The sequence below is a fragment of the Macaca nemestrina genome, chromosome 17, assembly GCF_043159975.1.
Source record: "Macaca nemestrina isolate mMacNem1 chromosome 17, mMacNem.hap1, whole genome shotgun sequence".
Lineage (NCBI taxonomy): Eukaryota > Metazoa > Chordata > Mammalia > Primates > Cercopithecidae > Macaca > Macaca nemestrina.
In genome coordinates this window covers 64,421,831-64,444,417 of record NC_092141.1, presented here as the reverse complement: position 1 = coordinate 64,444,417, position 22,587 = coordinate 64,421,831, and the positions used below count along the sequence as shown (strand labels likewise).

General features: G+C 40.9%; 1 protein-coding gene and 1 long non-coding RNA gene across 2 annotated transcripts in view; one reads left to right on the top strand and one right to left on the bottom strand.

Annotated features, from left to right (window-relative positions):
- Positions 1–3,279: 3,279 nt before the first annotated feature.
- LOC105472201 (uncharacterized) overlaps positions 3,280–22,587 on the bottom strand; it is a 49,090-nt gene continuing 29,782 nt past the window's right edge. Inside the window, exons 3-4 of the long non-coding RNA XR_011615837.1 lie at positions 7,480–7,551; positions 3,280–6,795 (exon numbers count right to left, since the gene is read on the bottom strand). This is a non-coding gene — a long non-coding RNA (uncharacterized lncRNA). The remainder of the gene's footprint in view (positions 6,796–7,479; positions 7,552–22,587) is intronic.
- Positions 4,455–10,655, top strand: LOC105472202 (keratin 12). Its single transcript, XM_011725225.2, has 8 exons — positions 4,455–5,024; positions 5,404–5,486; positions 6,664–6,820; positions 7,800–7,961; positions 8,054–8,179; positions 8,321–8,541; positions 9,020–9,090; positions 10,200–10,655. Exons 1-8 carry the CDS (start codon positions 4,455–4,457, stop codon positions 10,295–10,297), a joined length of 1,488 nt encoding a protein of 495 aa, XP_011723527.2. The 3' UTR covers positions 10,298–10,655.

Below are 22,587 nucleotides of genomic sequence, written 5' to 3'. Positions count from 1 at the left end.
GCCTGAGTGAGGGCAACCAAGCAAGACCCTGTCTCAAACAAACAAACAAATAAAACCAGTACCACCTTAAGAGGTTACCATGAAGGTTAAAAAATAATGTCTGTAATTCACCTGGCCCAGTGTCCAAAAAGTAGTAAGTACATAACTGATAATTCAAACAAAGACAAGCTCAGTCAAAATGCTTATAATATAGATATAAGGAATCCTTGGTAAAAACCTCCATATGGGGCTAAAATCACTGGCATTTCCACGGAACAGATTTTCATTCTCTCAAGAAATCAAACAAATGGATCATGGCTTCTCTCAAGCTGAGACTGTCTTAGGTTGCGACATTCTTTCCGTGTCTATAGCAAATGTGTGATTTCTGCAAATCTCATGCTTAAACCCCCTTTATTTAGAAATCCCACTTGCTTGCTCTTTGTGACAAGTTTAGGTTGGGGAGAAATATGTCCCTTCACATTTGTCTCTTATGTAATAATATAAAAGGAAGTTGTAATTGGATTTCACCACGGGTTCGTCATTTGTGTCCCTGGGAAAGTGGCTTTTTTTTTTTTTTCCCCACAAAAAGTCAAAATATTCCATCCATTTGCCAGAATTGATCCCAGGTATTCCTTATGGAGGTTTGCCGGGGCTTCAGGTGTGGCCCCATCTGTCCCCTAATCCCTAGTGGGCACTGCTAGTTCTAGCTCAGGACTCTTCACAAAGGAAGAACCTCAGCTTCAGGGAGGCTGTCATCAGGGAGATAATATCTGGATATGCAGGTGGACAGGAGGCAGCAGTAAACTGGCATCTGTCCCCTAATCCCCAGTGGGCACTGCTAGTTCTGCCTCAGGACTCTTCACAATGGAAGAACCTCAGCTTCGGGGAGGCTGTAATCCGGGAGATAATATCTGGATATGCAGATGGACAGGAGGCAGCAGTAAACTACAGGGAATCTAGTCTACAGGTCTGGAATTCCTCAGGAGTCAGTCTGTACTCTACAAGGCAAAACAAGTGCTAGCTATTATGAGACAAACTCCAATGAGATCAAGGCTAGAGAAAGAAGCATTCTCAGGAGAAAGGGTTCCCAGAGAAGGTGGAGCAGCAGGGGCTGCAGAAGATCCCTCTGCAGGGAGCACCTGTACACTGGCACCAAGCAAAGACATCTGAGTGCATGTTTCTGGGTATGTGCGTGTGCATGCACGTGTACATTAGAATAAGGGTAACATCTGAATGTGTCTACATTGTGAATCCACTAATAATTAAATTATTATACTTTGTAGCTTGCCTTTATATTGATACACTCTTTTTAATTTTGGAAAAATTTCCTCATACATAACACACACTAATGACCCAGCAGTTTGATTTATCAAGAGAGAAATCAAGAAGCATATATTGAATGCTGACTTTGTCCAAGACACTGGGCAAATGGACCAGACATTGAAGATGGAGATAATAGCAGACCCAGTACTTGAATACTTTCATGTTGGCTTGGTTGAAATACTTGATTTAATTTTCAAAAAGACCACATCATTTTGACATAATTCAAGTTGTGTAACAGTTACAGGCTTACTTCACATATTATCTCTGCTATTGAAATGTCCAAAAAAATCAGGTTATTATTTTAGTAAGAGAAACAAAAAGTACTGCATACGCTTATGGAAAAACCCTAAACGATGGCCAAGTATTTGCTAATTATTATGGTTAATTGTTTGTATTAAGTAGCATCTCAATGATCTCACAAGTATCCAATAATTTTGCTGAGAAATTAATCTTTACCAGATAGATTCAATCTCCACTTACAAATGTATAGAAAGCCTTCTAAAAGCCTCCTTTTGGGGAGTTAAACATCGAGCACTCATGGACATACAGAATGGCAACAATAGACACTGGGAATTACTGTGGGGAGCAAAGGTTAAAAAACTGTTGGGTACTATGCTTACTGCCTGGGTGATGAGATGAGTTGTACCCCAAACTTCAGCATCATGAAATATACACACGTAACAAACCTGCACATGTACCTCCTGAATCTAAAATAAGAGTTGAAATTATTTTTTTTAATCCAGTAATGGTAAGTAAATAAAAATAAAAATCTTCCTTTTTATGAAAGTTATGTATTATTAAATCAAATAAGAATTCAATTTTATTTTAGAAATCTATAATACTTGCATATTTTAAAAACTTTTCCTTAGAATAAAATAAAACACAGAATCCAAATATACCAATTGAAAAGGAGTTTTAGTGGCCATATATAAGGAAACAGAGGTCGCTGATGAAGAAATGAAGGCCCTGTTTCCCACAAGGCAGGAACTGTATCTTTACAATGATTTTAATGTATTTTATTTCAATAAATCCATTCTAGTCAAAATACATATATGTCTATAGTACACACAGTCAGTGTATACCTTATTAATGAAATCAGTATAAACATCTTCGCAAGAAAACTTATTTACACCCAGAAATTTTATTTCCTATCATCAAATACAGAGCAACCTGAATTTGGAAATTTGAATCCAATAATGAATTTCCAAGAATCCATAATCCATGTTCTGTACCCAATTATTAAAATTCAAGTGATAGATAACTACATAATCTTAAGAGAAAAGCAGATTATAAAATCTTATATTGAATCAATTATGTTCAAAAATGTATATAAAATACTCATATATACATACATCTTCTTTATGTTTTCTGCACCTTCTAAATTTCCTGCAATAAATACATAGAGGGCTACATTTAAAAAAAAAAAAAAACTATAGAACTATTTTGCAATGAGACATGTAGAGACTTGGGCCATCATCTCAAAGAAAACATGTAAAAGAAAAATCCTTATTCCTTCTTATCCAATCAAAATGCTCACAATTTAAATTCCTAAGGGAATTCCACCACCCTGGAATTGTACTACTTGGTTTCCAGGTATCTACAACTCTCTCTGAAAGCAGGCTTCTTTCAGTTAATGCATTTCCTTCAAGAACGTTAGTTTTCATGTTCAATATACAAGCCATATCAATTTCAAAGGTAAATAATACATCAAACAAGAAAGTACAAGAACTTTATGTCTTAAAAATACTGGATACAATTCCTTGAAGTACGCTTTGCAAAGTTTTCACAGCAAAGTTTAAAATATAACATCCAATGTATTCTATATTGTATAATTTATTCTTTTTCATCATAGCAGTCAACTGAAATGGTTCACTAGCCTCTTAAACTTGGGGTTTTAATCACTTCTTAATTTAAACTGTGTTTCCACTTTCTCCTTATTGATAACGGCAATAAAACCTGAAGTGTTCACACAGTCCATTCAACCAGTCAACACATTTATTGAGCAACCATTACAGGCAATATCTGTTGAAGGAATAAACATAAGTGCTGAGTGTAGAGCAGTGAGCAATCAGACAAGGCAAAACTGCTTAAACAACGATGATAAACTCTACTATAAACTCTGCTACAAACAACTCTACTCAAAAATAGTACTTTTTGGAGTTGAAGAATCAGAGGGAAAAGAAACGTGCAACATCCTAATGCCAAGGTTTTAAAATCCTTGAAAATGGAAATTCTGGCCGGGTGCGGTGGCTCACGCCTGTAATCCCAGCACTTTAGGAGGCCGAGGCGGGCGGATCACGAGGTCAGGAGATCGAGACCATCCTGGCTAACACGGTAAAACCCCGTCTCTACTAAAAATACAAAAAATGAGCCGGGCGTGGTGGCGGGCGCCTGTAGTCCAGCTACTCGGGAGGCTGAGGCAGGAGAATGGCGTGAACCCGGGAGGCGGAGCTTGCAGTGAGCCAAGATCGCGCCATTGCACTCCAGCCTGGGTGACAGAGCGAGACTCCATCTCAAACAAAAAAAAAAAAAAAAGAAAGAAAGGAAATTCTAGTATCAATCTGGAAAATGTATTTATTCTCCACCTTTTGCCAGTGCATTTCACAGCTGCTTCTGAAGCTGTATTCCACTAAAAGATATGCTTGATCATGATCGGATTTTACATCGGATTGGTTTTTCCAAAGGAAACAAATGGTTTACGTTGGATTTTCCAAAGGAAACAAACAGAAAAGATGAGAGAAGAATTTTAAAAAGCATAAGGTTTAGGAAGAAGTATTTAACGTATCCATTCAGCAATTGTTCATTATCTTCCTACTGTGTACAAGACGCTAGGCAGTGCTGGGAATAGAGGCAACAGACTAATTTGGAGAAGAAAAATTCCTCATGACAAGTAGACTCTACTCCACCCAGCTTTCTTTTTCATATAACAAATATTTAATGGAAATGATTATTCAATTACTTCTGTATCAATGAATTTTCATTATACATAAATCATTCACTTGTTGAGCTGGCCAAAAACCTGGGGGGAGGACCCAATTTTGAGTGGAGAAAGTGAACTTTTCAACTGCAACACCCATCTCACAGCCTATAAAAGGTTAGCTTCCTGGCTTGCTGGCACAACTTCCTCTCCAGTTGTGGACATTCCCCAGGCTATGGATCTCTCCAACAACACCATGTCACTCTCAGTGCGCACCCCCGGACTGTCCCGGCGGCTCTCCTCCCAGAGTGTGATAGCAGGCAGACCCAGGGGCATGTCTGCTTCCAGTGTTGGAAGTGGCTATGGGGGAAGTGCCTTTGGCTTTGGATCCAGCTATGGGGGAGGCTTTTCTGCTGCTTCCATGTTTGGTTCTAGTTCTGGCTTTGGGGGTGGCTCTGGAAGTTCCATGGCAGGAGGACTGGGTGCTGGTTATGGGAGAGCCCTGGGTGGAAGTGGCTTTGGAGGACCGGGGATGGGATTTGGGGGCAGCCCAGGAGGTGGCTCTCTAGGTATTCTCTCAGGCAATGATGGAGGCCTTCTTTCTGGATCAGAAAAGGAAACTATGCAAAATCTTAATGATAGATTAGCTTCCTACCTGGATAAGGTGCGAGCTCTAGAAGAGGCTAATACTGAGCTAGAAAACAAAATTCGAGAATGGTATGAAACACGAGGAACTGGGACTGGAGATGCTTCACAGAATGATTACAGCAAATATTATCCACTGATTGAAGACCTCAGGAATAAGGTAAGATGATTTCTTTTGGAGGGGCTTTGGGAATTTTTTTCCTTTTTACCATTGCAATGTTTTACAGTGATAATCACCTACAACTTTGATATTTTCCAATTTGGCTGTACTTGCAGCAATTTTCTCATCCCAGGTTGTTTCATTCCATTTCATCATTTACCAAGAAATGATTGTATTTCCATTATCTTTCTGTAGGAAATCTGTATTTCTTTACTTCTCAATATTATTTTATACAGATATTGTCTTAGAAAAATGAAACTGTCTTAAACTCTAAAAACCAGCATTTAACATCACCATTTTTACCTTTGTGTCAAAAATATATTTGTATAATACTAGTTTTTTAGGGCTTCATCTCGTGTGTGTACCTCTTTTTTGCCAGATCATTGCAGCCAACATTGGAAATGCCCAGCTCCTCTTGCAGATCGACAATGCGAGACTGGCTGCCGAGGACTTCAGGATGAAGTGAGTGGAAGAAACTGAGGATCACGGCCATGTCCCACCATGTCTTCTGCCCTACCCTACTGTCCTGTCTTCACTGATATAAAATCTTCTGAAGTTCACATGCTCCATATATTTAGTGTTTTGGTAAATTCACATAGGGTGTTCTAGAAAGTAATTAGAATCTAATGCAATTCACATTAAATGTCCTTAAATTATAAGTTGCCTAAACCCAGGGCTATGGATCACTATATTTGTAGTGTGCTATTGACTCGTGATGTGACTGACACCGTAATCCTACCAAAGTCCTAAACCTCAATTTTCTTTTTTCTTTTTTTTTTTGAGACAGAGTCTCGCTCTGTCACCCAGGCTGGAGTGCAGTGGTGCGATCACGGCTCACTGCAACCTCTGCCTCCTGGGTTCAAATGATTCTCCTGCCTCAGCCTCCCAAGTAGCTGGGATTACAGGCACCTGCCACCGAGCCCAGCTAATTTTTGTATTTTTAGTAGAGATGGGGTTTCACTATCTTGGCCAGGCTGGTTTCGAACTCGTGACCTTATGATCCATCTGCCTCTAAACCTCAGTTTTCAATGTATCAACCATTGTTTCCTGATGACACATACAATGGAAAGATTAACCATGTACTAATTTTTATATTCCTTCCTCCTTTTCTATGCTCAACTCTCCCAGATATAAGGAAGAAATACTAATTTCCTTTTTGCTTCACAAAATTTCCACACCGGAAGTTGCAATGGCCATGGTCCTGAACCTGTAAAATTTTGGTAACAGCCACTAAAGAAGTATCAGTGTTTTAAGTTAAATCATGAAGAACATTAAGCAAAAAGAGTAACTTATTTTCAACTGCTTTTAGAAATTCCACTTAGAGAGGGCTGCTGCTATTTATAGCCATGGCAGCCAGCAAAGGGAAAATTATTCCCTGGGATGCTGTGGTATTGGGATTCATAGCTGGTAGGAAAGTACTGCCTCATTATTTTTTCACTTGTCTTCTCTCCAACTGAACGGTAAACAATGGTGGAAACAAAGGAAAGAAAAAACACAAAAGCAAAATCCGCATCATACATTGCAATGCTGCCATTATGAAGTAGGTGCACAGATGTAAGCAATAACGAGCCCTGAAGATCAGTGGCCTTGTTCAAATGGCTGTGTTGATTCCCTCAACTGCTTTGCACTTGGTTTTCAGGTATGAGAATGAACTGGCCCTACGCCAGGGCGTCGAGGCTGACATCAATGGCCTGCGCCGGGTGCTGGACGAGCTGACCCTGACCAGGACCGACCTGGAGATGCAGATCGAGAGCCTGAATGAGGAGCTGGCCTACATGAAGAAGAACCATGAGGAAGTGAGTCAGACAGGGCGGCCTCACTCAGCTACTTTTTTTTTTCTCCCAGACCCAAAAATTACAATTTCAAATTTAGAAATCTGGAGTCGGAACAAGTATGGAGAATACATTGTCTCCCTGTTAAAATGGCCATTTGTTTTGGATTTCTGTGGGATGTGTGTGTGGTGTATGTGATGTGCATGTGGTGTGCGTGATGTGTGTGTGGTGGTGGTGGTGATGGTGGATCCTGTTAAGGCTTAACAGATTAGAGGTACTTTCTGATTTTGTCATTTCCATTATAAAGCAATGACAATAGGAATGCTAACTGTCCTAATTCAGTGATTTAAAAGAAAAAAAAAAGCTGAGTATTTTAAAAGTTAAGGAACAAAAGTCTACCAATAATATATAATGTTATATGTGTTTGAGAAACTGGTTATACTTAGCATAACACACAGAAAACTCTGACATGTCACGGTGCATATTGGAGGCTAGGCAAGGAAGGGACGCTGGCAATAGGAAGTTTCTACTAGATTTTCAATGATTGTGGCACAAACAGCGTGCAAGCCCAGGTACTGCTGCAGCCCTCTGTTTGGCAGCTGTAGGTGAAAACCCCAGTGAGTGTACACCAGGCCTCCTTTCATGTAAAGGCCATGGCCCCTCAAGAAGCAGAGCCAACTTACCCATTAGGAACAGCAGGCACTGCTCCCAGGGTCTGAGGTAATTTCAGGGACCCATTAATATGTCTTAAGTTCCTGTAAAATCAGAAGAAAAATATGAATTTTTAGGTTAAAAAAGTTTTAAAATATTACATTAATATTTATACCAACAGTCATAAAATAGAATTTTTAAGAGAGAGAGAGAGAGAGAGAGAGAGAGAGTGTGTGTGTGTGTGTGTGTGTGTGTGTGTGTAGGAAGGGGCCCAGGAGGATAAAAGTATCCAGGGCCCACGAAAGTCACAATGGACCCCTGTGCCCCTCTCTCTCTCACGTGCTGTCCCCAGGAACTCCAAAGCTTCCGGGTGGGCGGCCCAGGTGAGGTCAGCGTAGAAATGGACGCTGCCCCCGGAGTGGACCTCACCAGGCTCCTCAACGATATGCGGGCGCAGTATGAAACCATCGCTGAGCAGAATCGGAAGGACGCTGAAGCCTGGTTCATTGAAAAGGTAACACAAACAACAAAGGCTTTGATACATTCGCAGAAAGGCCTGCAAGCGAGCTCAGCGCTCGAGTCCCCTGGCTGTCTTTGCTGTTGCAGAGCGGGGAGCTCCGGAAGGAGATTAGCACCAACACCGAGCAGCTTCAGTCCAGCAAGAGCGAGGTCACCGACCTGCGACGCGCCGTTCAGAACCTGGAGATCGAGCTGCAGTCCCAGCTCGCCATGGTACGCTCGTGAGCAAACAGAAGCAGCATCCTTTGGACTTCCAAAGAAAATGCTGCATCCAAATTACATTAGCCGTTGACTGCCCTCCTCTTTTCGGTCCCCTCCATCGTTATTTCTATACCATTTCCCTCCCGCGTGCAGAAGAAATCCCTGGAAGACTCGCTGGCCGAAGCCGAGGGCGATTACTGCGCGCAGCTGTCCCAGGTGCAGCAGCTCATCAGCAACCTGGAGGCACAGCTGCTCCAGGTGCGCGCGGATGCAGAGCGCCAGAACGTGGACCACCAGCGCCTGCTGAATGTCAAGGCCCGCCTGGAGCTGGAGATTGAGACCTACCGCCGCCTGCTGGACGGGGAGGCCCAGGGGTGAGCAGACAACGAAGGCTGCAAACACCTTTAGGGGCTGACCAAGAGTGGACAGCAGAAATAGAAGGAATGGGGTTTTAGTTGACAGAAAAGCAAACAAACAAAGTCTAGTAAAGATATGCCTGGGATTTACTAAATGCTCTACACTTTGCAAAGTGTTTTCACCCATTATCTTACTTGGTAATTCATAAAATGCTGCAATGAACAAAGGCACTACTGTCAGAAACAGTTTGTAAATTAGTATTCCCTATACTACAAAAGGCACTCAATTTCTGATATCAAAGACCTGATGATAAGAAGGACACCTAGTAGCCTCCTGAACCACCTACTCTAACAAGCTTTCCAAAAGTGATCAGAGGCTGCACTAGTTGGAAGAACTCAGGCCTACAAATTGGGAAATCGAATTTCTGAGACCAACTCTTCCATTAAAAGCCAGGTTGCTTCACTTTTTGAGGTCATCTCCTTTGTTTTCTTACAGTGATGGTTTGGAGGAAAGTTTATTTGTGACAGACTCCAAATCACAAGCACAGTCAACTGATTCCTCTAAAGGTATGCAGAAACCCTAGAATCACTTAGAATAAGTCAGAATCACATTTATTAATGCAAAACCTGTAAGATCTCATTGAATATTGCATTATTATTAATTTTAATTTAAAGCATATTTATATTCTGAGCCAAGGAAAAACATTTATGCATTCCTGCACAAAATGAGTAGTCTGTACTATATTAAAACTTTTGGGAGCACGGTGGCTCATGCCTGTAATCTCATAGCTTTGGGAAACTAAGGTGGGAGGATCACTTGAGGCCAGGAGTTCGTGACCCACCTGGGCAACAGTGAGACCCCATCTCTACAAAAAACTTAAGAAAAAAATAGCTGGGCATGGTGGTGTATGCCTGTGATCTCGGCTACTCTGGTGGCTGAGGCAGGAGGACCCCTTGAGCTCAGGAGTTAGAGGTTATAGTGAGCTATGATCATGCCACTGCATTCCAACCTGGGCAACAGAGCCAGACCCTGTCTCTAAGAAAATTAAAATAAAAATTAAAAAATTGGCAATCCCAGGAGGGAAAAAAACCTACTCTGCTACAAGGTATTATGATCACCATAACCAACTTTGAAATGTTTTCTTAAAAAAATGTTTTCATATGTGTACAAGGCAACACTGAATACATTTCATTTTCATTGGATAAAACACATTTTTTTTTTTTTTTTTTTTTTTTGAGGCGGAGTCTTCACTCTGTCGCCCAGGCTGGAGTGCAGTGGCACCATCTCGGCTCACTGCAAGCTCCGCCTCCCGGGTTCGCGCCATTCTCCTGCCTCAGCCTCCCGAGTAGCTGGGACTACAGGCGCCCGCCACCACGCCCGGCTAATATTTTGTATTTTAGTAGAGACGGGGTTTCACCGTGTTAGCCAGGATGGTCTCGATCTACTGACCTCGTGATCTGCCCGCCTCGGCCTCCCAAAGTGCAGGGATTACAGGCGTGAGCCACCGCGCCCGGCCAATAAAACACATTTTTAAGAAGTAAAATTTACTTTTGAAAGTTTAATTATATGGATTGTATCAACCAATGCTTAATTTAGAAACCTGCATTAAACAACTAATGCTGGATTAATATTTGAAACACTAACTTTTGCGCCCTTATTCCATTTTTATCTTTAGACCCGACCAAAACCCGAAAAATCAAGACAGTTGTGCAGGAGATGGTGAATGGTGAGGTGGTCTCATCTCAAGTTCAGGAAATTGAAGAACTAATGTAAAATTTCACAAGATCTACCCCATGATTGGTTCCTTAGGAACAAGAAATTTACAAACAGAAATCATTCCTTTCAGAGTAACATGGTGTATTAGTTCAATCTCTATTTTTGTCTGTTCCATTTTCTTTGGATTCCCTATTCACACTGAATCCTTTTTGCCCTTCTGAAACAATATGCAGTCACAAGCCATGTTGGTCACGTTGGTCTTTATAACAAATCAAAATTACCTTATATCTTTCTGGACCTGGAGTAGTCTTTTAATGAACTTTCTTCTGGTAATCTGGAATATTTTTTAATCATAGAGCTTTAATCAAGTAGTATTGTTTTAATAGAATTAATTGTAATAAAAGATGAATGGTAATAATGTGAAATGTATGCCTTCTTGATTCCAACAATAATGTTAAGAGCATAGAGATAAGTTTTTGAAATACTAATAATAAAATAGAGGCTGGGAGTAATGACTCACACCTATAATCCCAGCATTTTGGGAGACTGAGAGGCAGGATGATTGCTTGAGGCCAGGAGTTCAAGACCAGCCTGGACAACATAAAGAGACCCCTATCTCTACAAAACATTAATAATAATAATAATGATAATGTAGATAAAAACTGGGATGAAGATGTCAGGGTTTGAGGATTAAGTTAAAAGAAGATTCTTTTAGAAGTGCTGACCTTTTTATGTAAACCCATCAAGGTTGTAGCAAAAGTATACTGTCTACTACAGCAGTTGAGAGTTGTCCTGTTCATTTTCTAGCACCATCTTTCATGCAGTCAGGAAACGCTGAGCCCTTACAGTGTGCCAGACTGGAGACTCAGTGATGAACATGATATGGTCCTTGCCTTGAGGAGCTCATGGTTGAGGGCAGAGATAAACATCTACCAGGAATGGTGATACAGTGAGATCTGTTGAATAGAAGTTCAAAGGGCTGGGCACCATGGCTCACGCCTGTAACCCCAGTACTTTGGGAGGCTGAGGCAGTGGATCACGCGCTCAAGAGATCAAGACCATCGTCACCAACATGGTGAAACCCCATCTCAACTAAAAATACAAAAATTAGCCAGGTGTAGTGGCAGGTGGCTGCAATCCCAGCTACTCAGGAGGCTGAGGCAGGAGAATCACTTGAACCCAGGAGGCGGAGGTTGCAGTGAGCCGAGATTGCACCACTGCACTCCAGCCTGGTGATAGAGTGAGACTCTGTCTCAAAACAAAAAGGAAAAGACCTTCGAAGGACGCATGGAAGGAGAAGTGAACAATTTTCCAGGAGGGGCAATGAAATGCTACATAAAGAAATCATCCAGGCAGACGAGGGAGAAAGGAAACAGGGCAAATACATGTGAAAAGACAGAGGGTGTGAACAAACATTGTTCTGCTCTCCCTTCTCTTAGCTGGCAGCAGTGAGGCCCAGGGTGGGGTCTCCACTGGGACAGGTCAGACCCACAAGTCAGTAACAGAAATCATGTTCTGCATTAGGGAAAAAGGCAGCCAAAGTCTCAGCCTGAGTAGATCGTGGTTCAACATGCATTGCCAAATTCAAAACCCTAAAGGAAAATGGGCAAAATTTAATGATTAAGAGCCTGGCCTCTAACATCACACTGGGTTCAATTTCTGGCTCTGCTACTTAATAGCAAGTAACTTAACTTCTGTGTTCCTCAGTTTCTTAAAGTGGAAATGATAGCGATGACTGCACCTGGTTCAAGGCATGCGTTTGTGAAGATGAAATGAGGTTGTGTACCTAAAGCACTAGGAACCTGGAAACTACTGGCACCTAGAAAGTACTCAATATTTGTGTCTTATTATTATTTACTATATAGAACCAAAGTGGGATGAAGAAACAAGGAGACATGGTGAATAAGGAGTGTCAAAGGAGCAGAAGGGAGAGGGAGAGGGAGGAATTGTGCTAGACAAGAGGAATTCCAGAGCTGAGTCCAAAAGCCAATGGCTAGTCAGCCAACTTAAGCTGATTTGCTTCAGTATGTAGTTTTTCCTTTTAATATTATTTATATGGCCAGATGCAATGGCTCACGTCTGTAATCCCAACACTTTGGGAGGCCGACATGGGCAGATTGCTTGGGCCTAGGAGTTCAAGACCAGCCTGAACAACATGGCAAAACTCTGTCTCTACAAAAAAAAAAAAAAATTAATCGGGTGTGGGGGTGCACACCTGTAGTCCCAGCTACTTGGGGGGCTGAGGTGGGAGGATTACCTGAGCCTGGGGAGGTCAAGAATGCAGTGAGCTGTTATCATGCCACTGCACTCCAGCCTGGGCAACAGAGTAAGACTCTGTCTCAAAAAAAAGAAAAGAAAAAAATATTTTTTTAATGGTTTCAGATCCTCCACTCATCTCACTTTATTATACGCTCAGCTCTCTTTGTCTAGCCCTCACCTTCCAGCATACATCCTAGGGCAACCTTTACCTTTCAGACTCAAAAGGATTATCAAGGCCTCTGAACAAGGTCCATAGCCCCCAAGTAATAAATAAAGGATTCTACTTCCCTGGTGCTCAAAAGTGTCTGCAATAGTTACTGCTTTAAATAACATCTGTTTTCCTTACAACTACGTAGGAATGGTGTGAGACCCAAAGGGGAAAGGATTTTGCACAAGTATAAAAGCAGGGGTCATTTATTAGCTAGTACCACAGTTTCTCAGCATTCCCTTCTCTTGGAAATTGTTTTCCACAAAGCTCCCAGAGCCATTACTCCATAAGCAGCTTTTTCTGAGACTTCTGTGACTGAATGTTGTCTCAATCCTCTTGTCTTCTCTCTATACTCCCGCCCCAGGTAACCTCATCTAATCCCTCCACAGCCTCTCCTCCCTGCTCTAATCCCAAGGGTTTTGTTTGTTTGTTTGTTTTTTGTTTGTTTGTTTTTGAGGGAGCCTCACTCTGTTGCCCAGGCTGGATTGCAGTGGCGTGATCTTGTCTCCACCTCCCAGGTTCAAGCGATTCTTCTGCCTCGGCCTCCTGAGTAGCTGGGGCTACAGGCATGCACCACCACACCCACCTGATTTTTGTATTTTTGGTAGAGACAGGGTTTTGCCATGTTGGCCAGGATAGTCTCCATCTCTTGACCTCATGATCCGCCCGCCTCGGCCTCCCAAAGTGCTGGGATTACAGGCGTGAGCCACCACACCTGGCCAATCCCATGGTTTCAAATAACATCTACACATTGGTGACTTGTGGCAGCCTCCAGGTTGGCGCCAGTGATCCCTGCCTTCTGGTCTTCATTCCCTTGTGTAGTTCCCTCCTACAATGAATGAGGAGCAGATTTATCGAAGAAGTGACAGTATATGACCTCCAAAGACAGATCACAGAAGCCTTTCAGTTCTTCCTTGGTTTCCTGGACTATATGTTCTTGGGGAAGTCAGCTACCGGCAAGGTTATATCATGGGGGAAAAAACTATCTGAAAAAAAATTTGTGATTTCACAAAATTTCCCACTAAAGCTCCAATGGCTAGGATTTCACGGCACAGCCAGCAAGACCCAAATAATAGTTCTTTTCTGATACTATCTCGGCCAAAATGTCCTATAAGTCTTCAGTAGGCAAAGGAAGCATTACATTTCTTATTATGTAACTTCACTTTGCCCTGTTCTCACTGACAAGAAATGCAACTAGCATAGCATCTATCAGTCCCTTTGGGCAGCTAGAACAAAATACCTCGGACTGGGTGGCTTAAAAATGAGAGAAACTTATTTCTCACAGTTCTGGAGGCAGCTTCAGTGTCTGATAAGGGCCCACTTTCTGGATCATACACAGCTTCTCGATATATCCTCACATGGCAGAAGGGACAAAGCCATTCCCTGGGGCCTCATTGATAAGGACAATAATCCCCTTGGCCAGGGCTCCACCATCAGGACCTAATCCACTCGAAGACCCCGCCTCCTAATACTGGCACATTGGTGATTAGGTCTCAACATCCAAATATGGGGGGACCAAAACTTTGAGACCATAGCAGCATCCTTATCATGACAGTCTAGCCCTCATTCACTAGGCCACAAGCCCTCATTCAACACAGATGTGAGAGGTCCCTTTGGACTCGGCAAGCCATGAATTGCAGAAGTGGAAGGTCTGTCTTTAAAGAAAAGAACTGCGAAGAAAAAAACTGAATAAAGAATCCTATAGCAAAAGACAAGAGCATTGTTTATGATTATCCTAAAATCGAAAAATTTAGAAATTTACATTTTTACTTTGATATGCGTATGTTGTGTGTATAAGCTAGTGGAAGGTCTGGAAAATACTGTATATATACTGAACTGTTGTAGTTATCTCTTGGGGATTAGCAAGGGGTTTGAAGAATACCTTTATTAAAATGTTTAACAAACAGCATATATGACTCTGATAATTAGAAAAAAAAAAAAATGTTATTCTCCCAAGCAAATGGCTTTGCAAATGGGTCACAGCAGGAAGGAACCACCTAGAAAAACAACCATAGGTTGCCAAAGCTTTATTTCTTAGGCTTTGTAAGAGTGCCATCTTCTGGAGTCTCAAGAAACGAACTTTAAAATAAACTAACCCCGGCTGGGCGCGGTGGCTCACGCTTGTAATCCCAGCACTTTGGGAGGCCAAGGCATGCGGATACCTTGAGGTCAGGAGTTCGAGAGCGGCCTGGCTAACATGGCGAAATCTTATCTCTACTAAAAATACAAAAATTAGCCGGGAGTGGTGGCCCGTGCCTGGAGTCCCAGCTACTCGGGAGGCTGAGGCAGGAGAATAGCTGGAACCCAGGAGGCAGAGGTTGCAGTGAGCCGAGATCACACCACTGCACTCCAGCCTGGGCAACAGAGCAAGACTCCGTCTCAAAAAATAAAATAAAATAAAATAAAATAAAATAAAAATACCATAAGCTAACCCTGTGTGTTCAAGCCACTTAAGATGTGTTGATACTAGAAGGTTTACCTTGTAAAACAAGAAAGAAGAAAAAAGCAAACCTTTTAAAATGACTTAGTAAATTAAAATTGTCTTATTTAACTAATAATCAGTTTCCAAAAAGTTCACCAGTAAGGAGGCAGTTCTATAAGGCATAAAGTGAAAAAGAAAGCAATTATTTAGAGTTAAGAAAACCAGCCAATCAATAAGTACTCAGGCTTTAAAAATATACTCAAATATCAAATGAAAATGAAATTCTTATTCATATAGCTGAGTAAATGATTTTTTATGGGGTAGTAAATGTTTCTTAAATCTTGGAAATGAATCCAAGATTGCGCTGAGCTAAAGCCAGACACAAAAGAATACATACTGTGTGATTCCATTTATATGAAACTTTCAGAAAGATAAAATCTCATCTATAGCGACAGAAATAAACTCAGTGGTCACCTGAGCTGAAAGGTGTGGAGGAGTGGGAATTAACTGGTTAACCTGGTAGAGGCACCTGAGAACCTTTGGGACTGATGGAAGCGTTCTGTGTCTTGAATGTGGTGATAGGTCCATTTAGCAAGGTTCTTCAAACTGTACATTTAAAACGAATATATTTCATTGTAAGCAAATCTTAACTCAATAAAGTCAATTTTAAAATAATAATTGAATATTCTTTCTTCAGATGATACTGTCCACAGGCACAGAGAGGCCATGTAGGATCGTCAGAGGTGTACTACAGCAAGCTGGCTCTTAACCGCCGATCAGTAAATATTCAGGAATTTTCCAAGCTCGCTATTAAACCACGGGAAGCTTGAAATTGGCCACGATGGCAGTATTTACACAATGGAACTTGGGTTTTTAAAATGTATTTCCCAGAAAACTGTTTTACAGCAGTACACCAATGAACATAGAGGTTAAAAGCACAGTGCAGAGGTCTGGGTTTGGGTCCCAGCTCTGGCACTTTCTAATGGTTTTATTTACCCCTCTGTTCTTTAGTTCTCTGCTCCCTAAAATCAAGGCAAAAAAATACCCACTTCACACCCTAATTATGAGAATTCTGTGGCTCAATTCGCACTTGGCGTATAGTAAGCACTAAATATTACCTGCTATTATTATGCAAAGAAAAAAAAAACAAAGTCTCTACAACTAAAGAAATTAACTGGTTTAGATATTTCCCCCAGACGTATTTGTTCTTTTTCTTCCCTTCATGCACAATCCTAAACTATTCCAGTTTTGTAAAGAAAATGTGCACTTTTCTCAGGCAACATAGGGGAGGGGGGAATAATATTTATCTTCCCTCTATCACAAGTTGTGAGCATCAAATAAGCCAATTTCTGTGAAGGAGCTTAACAAGCCATAAAGCACTTCGGAACTATAAGACAAGCTTTCTTTAGAGGCGGAGTCACTCTCCGTCACCCAGGCAGTAGTGCAGTCATGCGATCATAGCTCACTGCAGCCTCAAACTTCTGGGCTCAAGAGATCCTCCCACCTCAGACTCCTACCATTTTAGTCAAACGTGAGATGCCTGATGAGAGGTGCAAACCACAGGGCCTGTCTAAAATGTTAATATTAATGTAGCTGCTCAAATTGAAACGGAGGATTCTACAACTAAATACGGAGTATATAAAATAAATTAAGAAAAACCGGAGCGGTGGCTCACTCCTGTAATCCCAGCACTTTGGGAGGCTGAGGTGGGTGAATCACGAGGTCAGGAGTTCAAGGCCAGCCTGGCCAAGATGGTGAAACCCCATCTCTACTAAAAATACAAAAAGTAGCCAGGCGTGGTGGCGGGTGCCTTTCCCAGCTACTCAGGACGCTAAGGCAGAGAATTGTTTGAACCCGGGAGGCAGAGGTTGCAGTGAGCCGAGATCACGCCACTGCATTCCAGCCTGGCGACAGAGCGAGATTCTGTCTCAAAAAAAAAAAAAAAGAAAGAAATACCGGGACTGGGCACGGTGGCTCACGCCTGTAATCCCAGCACTTGGAGGCTGAAGCGGGCAGATCACGAGGTCAGAAGATCGAGACCATCCTGGCTAACACAGTGAAACCCTGTCTCTACTAAAAATACAAAAAATTATCTGGGCGTAGTGGCAGACACCTGTAGTCCCAGCTACTCGGGAGGCTGAGACAGGAGAATGGCCTGAACCCAGGAGGCGGAGCTTGCAGTGAGCTGAGATTGTGCCACTGCACTCCAGCCTGGGCGACAGAGTGAGACTCAGTCTCAAAACAAGCTTAGCATTCTTGGGAATTGTCATGTACAGTTTTAGGGTTTATTTCTTAAATTAGCATAATATAGCAGAATTATAAATAAATGCAACGCTTTACACACATGCAATAAATTGCAAAACTCAGAATAGATATTTTAACTTTATAGACTATAAAAACATGAGCATCAAGATTTTCAGGAAAAAAATTCTGCATACTACTCTTCTTTAGAATTAAATTCATTGTGAATTCTAGTTGCAAAAGATGTCATTGTTGTTTCACTATGTACATATTCTTAATGAAATACAACTCTTCTTCAAAATGATGGAACAAATACGCAATTTAGAAGCAGACCTCTAAATAAACCACACTGATAAAACAGCCCACAGACAGCAGTGGGCTCTAACAGAAGCCATTTCGATGGTATGTCAGGCTTTCTCAGTGAGTCATTATCTTACTCAGAACAAGTTACTCAACTTGAGATGACTCACTTTGTACAAAAAGACAACAATAATATCACATATAACCACATTAGCCTGGCATTTTGAAATCTTTAAAACACCGTAAACACAGGGCGCTATGACCTTGGTTGGTCAGAAGATGGTCATTTTAGTTACTGACTTGCACTTTTCGATCTCCTGAAGTTATATATACACTACCAAGTTTCTGCTAAGTTACTCATTTTGAAATATTTCATTTATTTGTAAGTAACATGGGATTTTAAAGAAATCGCGTAAGGCTGCAATTTCACATTTCAAATAAACAGAGCAACAAGTATAATTTTTTTGACAAGTTGAAGTGTCATTTTTACCTTTATTTTTTATTATTATACTTTACATTCTGAGATACATGTGCAGAACGTGCAGATTTGTAACGTAGGTATACACGTGCCATGGTGGTTTGCTGCACCCATCAACCTGCGCCCATCATCTACATTAGGTATTTCTCCTAATGCTATCCCTCCCCCAGCCCCCCACCCCATGACAGGCCCCAGTGTGTGATGCTCCCCTCCCTGTGTCCATGTGTTCTCATTGTTCAACTTCCACTTATGAGTGAGAACGCGTGGTATTTGGTTTTCTCCGCTGGCATATTTGTGTATACAAGTGGGACATCACATATGCATCTATTTGTGTATTCATTCTGTAGCTGTAATAGGTTCATTGCCTGGATGTTCACAGCAGGTCAGTACCCAGAGGCACCAGGTTGCAACAAAGACAGAGGTTTAATGGTAAGGCCGCCAAACGAGGAGAAAAGAGAAAAACTCAAATCCGTCTTCCCAAGGACTCTGGGGCTAGGGTTTTTAAGAGTTTTGGAGTGAGCCAAAGCAAAGAGATTGTTGATTAATTGAAGAGTACAGGATGAAGTCACGGGACAGAGAGAGAAAGAAACTGTACTCTCGTGCTCATTTGGTTTGTCTGTGGGAGTCTTTACATTGGTTGGCGTTAGCAGTTCCACAGTAATTCAGGATCCGTTTAAGCAATTCTTAAACAAAAGCCTCATGATTCTAACATTAGAATTTCGATCTACAGGAACAATGGGGATGCAAATGGTCAGTGTCTAAGGTTATGTGATTTCTAGTTACAAGGAAGTGGGTCAAAGTGCAGCCTGATTACAGCTCAATTATAACTACATTTCTGTCCAGAATTCTTAATTCTGTGAGGATGGCTTCAATTCCTTCAACAAACTTTTATTTAGCACCAACTATATGTAAGTCTCTACATAGTCTATTGAAAATAACCTCAGTTTTTATGAACTAAAGGCAAATACATAATAAAGTTTCATACCGTTTTTACATTGGATATTTCATTTTACATTGGATAAAAAGTACCTCCCAAGGTGCTTTATGGTGTTTTCACTGGATACCCATTTTAAACAGCTTTATGTGCTGATTCTGGATGATAATTTTAACGTTAAACTTCCCTAGCCTATCTAATATACGACTGAGTAGGCTGATAAATAATAACATAAATGTTTATCATTTAAAAAAAATACAAGTGTATATAATCAGCATCCAATACAGATAATCCTGGAACAAAAATTAGTACTGCAGGATTAGATCCAGGCTAATCAGAATCCGGCAGTGGTGTTATAGGAAAGCACAACAATGAAGTCCTTCTCAGTGTTATTACTCAGAGGCTGGGGGTAAGAAAATGTCCTTCAGGTGATGTGAAGTTAGGAGAATTTTACTCAGTTCCCCTGTGTGACTCTGGAAGGTGTTTTTACAGCTTGCAGAGCTGAAGGAGATAGAACTGAACGCTGGCCAGTGGGAAGACAAGAACTGCTCAAGGGAAAGGAAGGTCTCAGTAGGGAGGAGAACCTGATGAAAGTTTTAGTCATCATTATCATGATTATCTGTTACCTCCAGAGTACACAGGGAACAGTTGCATGACAGAGGAGATAATTTCTGAGGAGCTAAAGGACAATATAATATTATAACACCAAAGACACAAAGCTGAAGTAGCAGGTTACACAATTATTTGTCAATTTGTCCAGAGGGAGACTTTTTAGCTGCATTTTCCAAAGCACTGGCACTCTGAAAACTTAATCATATAAAACTACATTCCCAACATGTAGAATATGTATCATAAAACACTTGCTATACACATATATCCAAACATCTTATATCTTTAGGATAATTTAGCTCTGAACTAAAAATCTATTTAGGATCACCACGGATCATTTATGTTTCATTTTGTCAGAAAAAGATCATCAAATAAGAAAGCTTTATTTTGACTGACTTTTACCTTTCAGTCAAATTGAACTTTAACTAAACAATCCAAGAAAAATTATTCCTCTATCAATGTTGGTCTAAAAATCCTTCAGTTGTAGCTTTTTCACTAGGTCAAGCTCCAAGTCTCCTGAATCCCTAGATTTATTCATTCATTCAACAGATACCTATGCATATCCTGGACATATCTGGTATTTTGCCTCCTCATCCAAGCCACTATTCATGTCTCTCACCTAGCTGACCACACACTTCTACCTGCACCCACCTCTCTTCCACTGTCTCCACCAGAGCTGGGGGAATCATTTTGAAAAAGCTGATCCAGTCACTCCACTGCTTAAAACCCTTCAAAGGCTTCCTATTACCCTTGGAATAAAGACCAAAACCCAACAAGGTATGGCCTGGCCTGGCCCCTTCTACCCTCCTTCAAATTGTGTGCCTTCTCTCCCTCTATCTTCACCAAACCTACTGGCCTTGTTTACTTTATTTTTGTATATATCTAAGATGTACAGTATATGAAGTTTTGATATACATATACTGAGTGACAGCAATACTACAGTCAAGTAAACTCTAACGCCATGCTCCTTCCCACTCTGGCAGCTTCTCACAAACTTTCCCTCTTTAACCTAGAATGAGCCTCCTCCCCCATTTTGGCCTAGATAACAATCATAGTCACCAGTTAGGTCCTAACTCAAATGCCCCTCATTAACCAAGTCAGGTTCTCCTATTCTACCCTCTCATTCTATACTGTAGTTATGCTTCACAGCTCTTAGCACAATTTTTTGTATGAATATTGAAATAATGTCCAGCTCTACCACTGCATTCTCTCTAAGGGCAGGGGCTGTGTCTGTTTTGCCCTCCACTGTAGCCCTGGCATCTAGCACAGTGCATGAAACAGCACATATAGCCTACTGCATAGGAGACAATCAATACTTGTTGTATATATGTGCACAGAATTACGTACAAATGCTAGAATATTCACTCAATAAAAGCTGGAATAATGTCTGTATTACTCTGCTGGGATCAAGCGATCTGTCCACCTTGGCCTCCCAAAGTTCTGGGATTACAGGCATGAGCCACTGTGCTGGGCCACCTGTATTACTCTCTAGGTACCATTAAAAGCACTCAATAAACATTGGTTGCACAAACATTGAATGGTGGCAATATATTTCTCCTATTATTCTCTTGAAATAGTCATTGAATTTTTATCCATTAATTTATTAACTCTAAATTTTCCAACACTTATCTCTGGAAAGACTGAACGAACAAACCCTACCTTATTAAGGCACAGCAGCTAAGGAGTGTCCATCACAAAGGAAGCAAAGAGGATGGTTTGCATAGATTCCATTTGAATCTATTTGTTTTGGTTACTCTATTTAAAATATGCTTGCGTCACATGAAATTGAAATCCACTTACTTCCTTCTCCTTAAGTCTTAATAAAGGAATTAGGCTCACTGTTTGAGACTAAAAAAATCCGTCAAGAAGTTGTTTGCATTTTACTGAGATATTCGTTGAATTCAATTAATATTTCCAGAAAACCCTCAAGATACCTGTCACTCTATGGGGACATAAAATGTTCTTATCTAATACGTACAATCTTTAACTTGACAATTTCACAAGGCATATTGATATAAATCATATTGCTCAATATCTGGTGACTCAGTAGAAAGTGATCTTCAGTTTCAACAGTCTTTTAATTCATGACGCTTTTTCTTAAGGAAAGTAACCTGAGGACTTTTTCCCATACATCTAAAGAGTACTAGAAGTTGCTTTCAAAACATAGAGTAACTTGGTTTCTATGTAGTATTTATAAGAAAAAAAGTATCTGTAGATATTCACTTACAAAGGCAACCTTGGAATCCTCTAATTCATCATTAAAGTGTGCTTTGTATGCAGACAATCGCCTAACTATAGATACAAAACTGAGTTCTCTTAAAACAATTGATGGAGCACTGGATTTGCATGAAAATATTCAGTGTGAAAATGTAATACTCCTGCCAATCTAGATCAAAATAGAACTTGTTCTCCCTTAATAATGAGGTGTTCTATCTAAAAAACACTGTTCTCTCTCCTTGGTGGTCTAGCAGTTAGGAATAAAAATTAAAAATAAATAAGTAAAATACACTTTTCTCTCAATCAAACTAATATTTACTGGTCACTATGGAAGCTAATGGGAGCAGACTAGTCAGGTATGCAAATAACCTTGCCTTGCCAGGTATAAAGTGACCTGCCATAGAAGTTTGGAAAAGGGTGGTAATATAAAGGGCTAGGACATGAGGACCACTCTTTATAGCAGAAAGGCATCTGAGCAGAGCCTTGAGGAGAACATAGAATTTCAATATATGGTATTAAGTGGGAGTGGATTGGCAAGAATAGGACCAAAGAGCGTGTCCCTCTGAAGTGCTTTCCCATAAGACTAAGTAATCATCACATCAGCTAAGAACCCTAACTTCCTTGACCCGGGTAGCCTGCACTTCCTTTTTAGAAGACGAATTTTTGTATCTTATTCCTC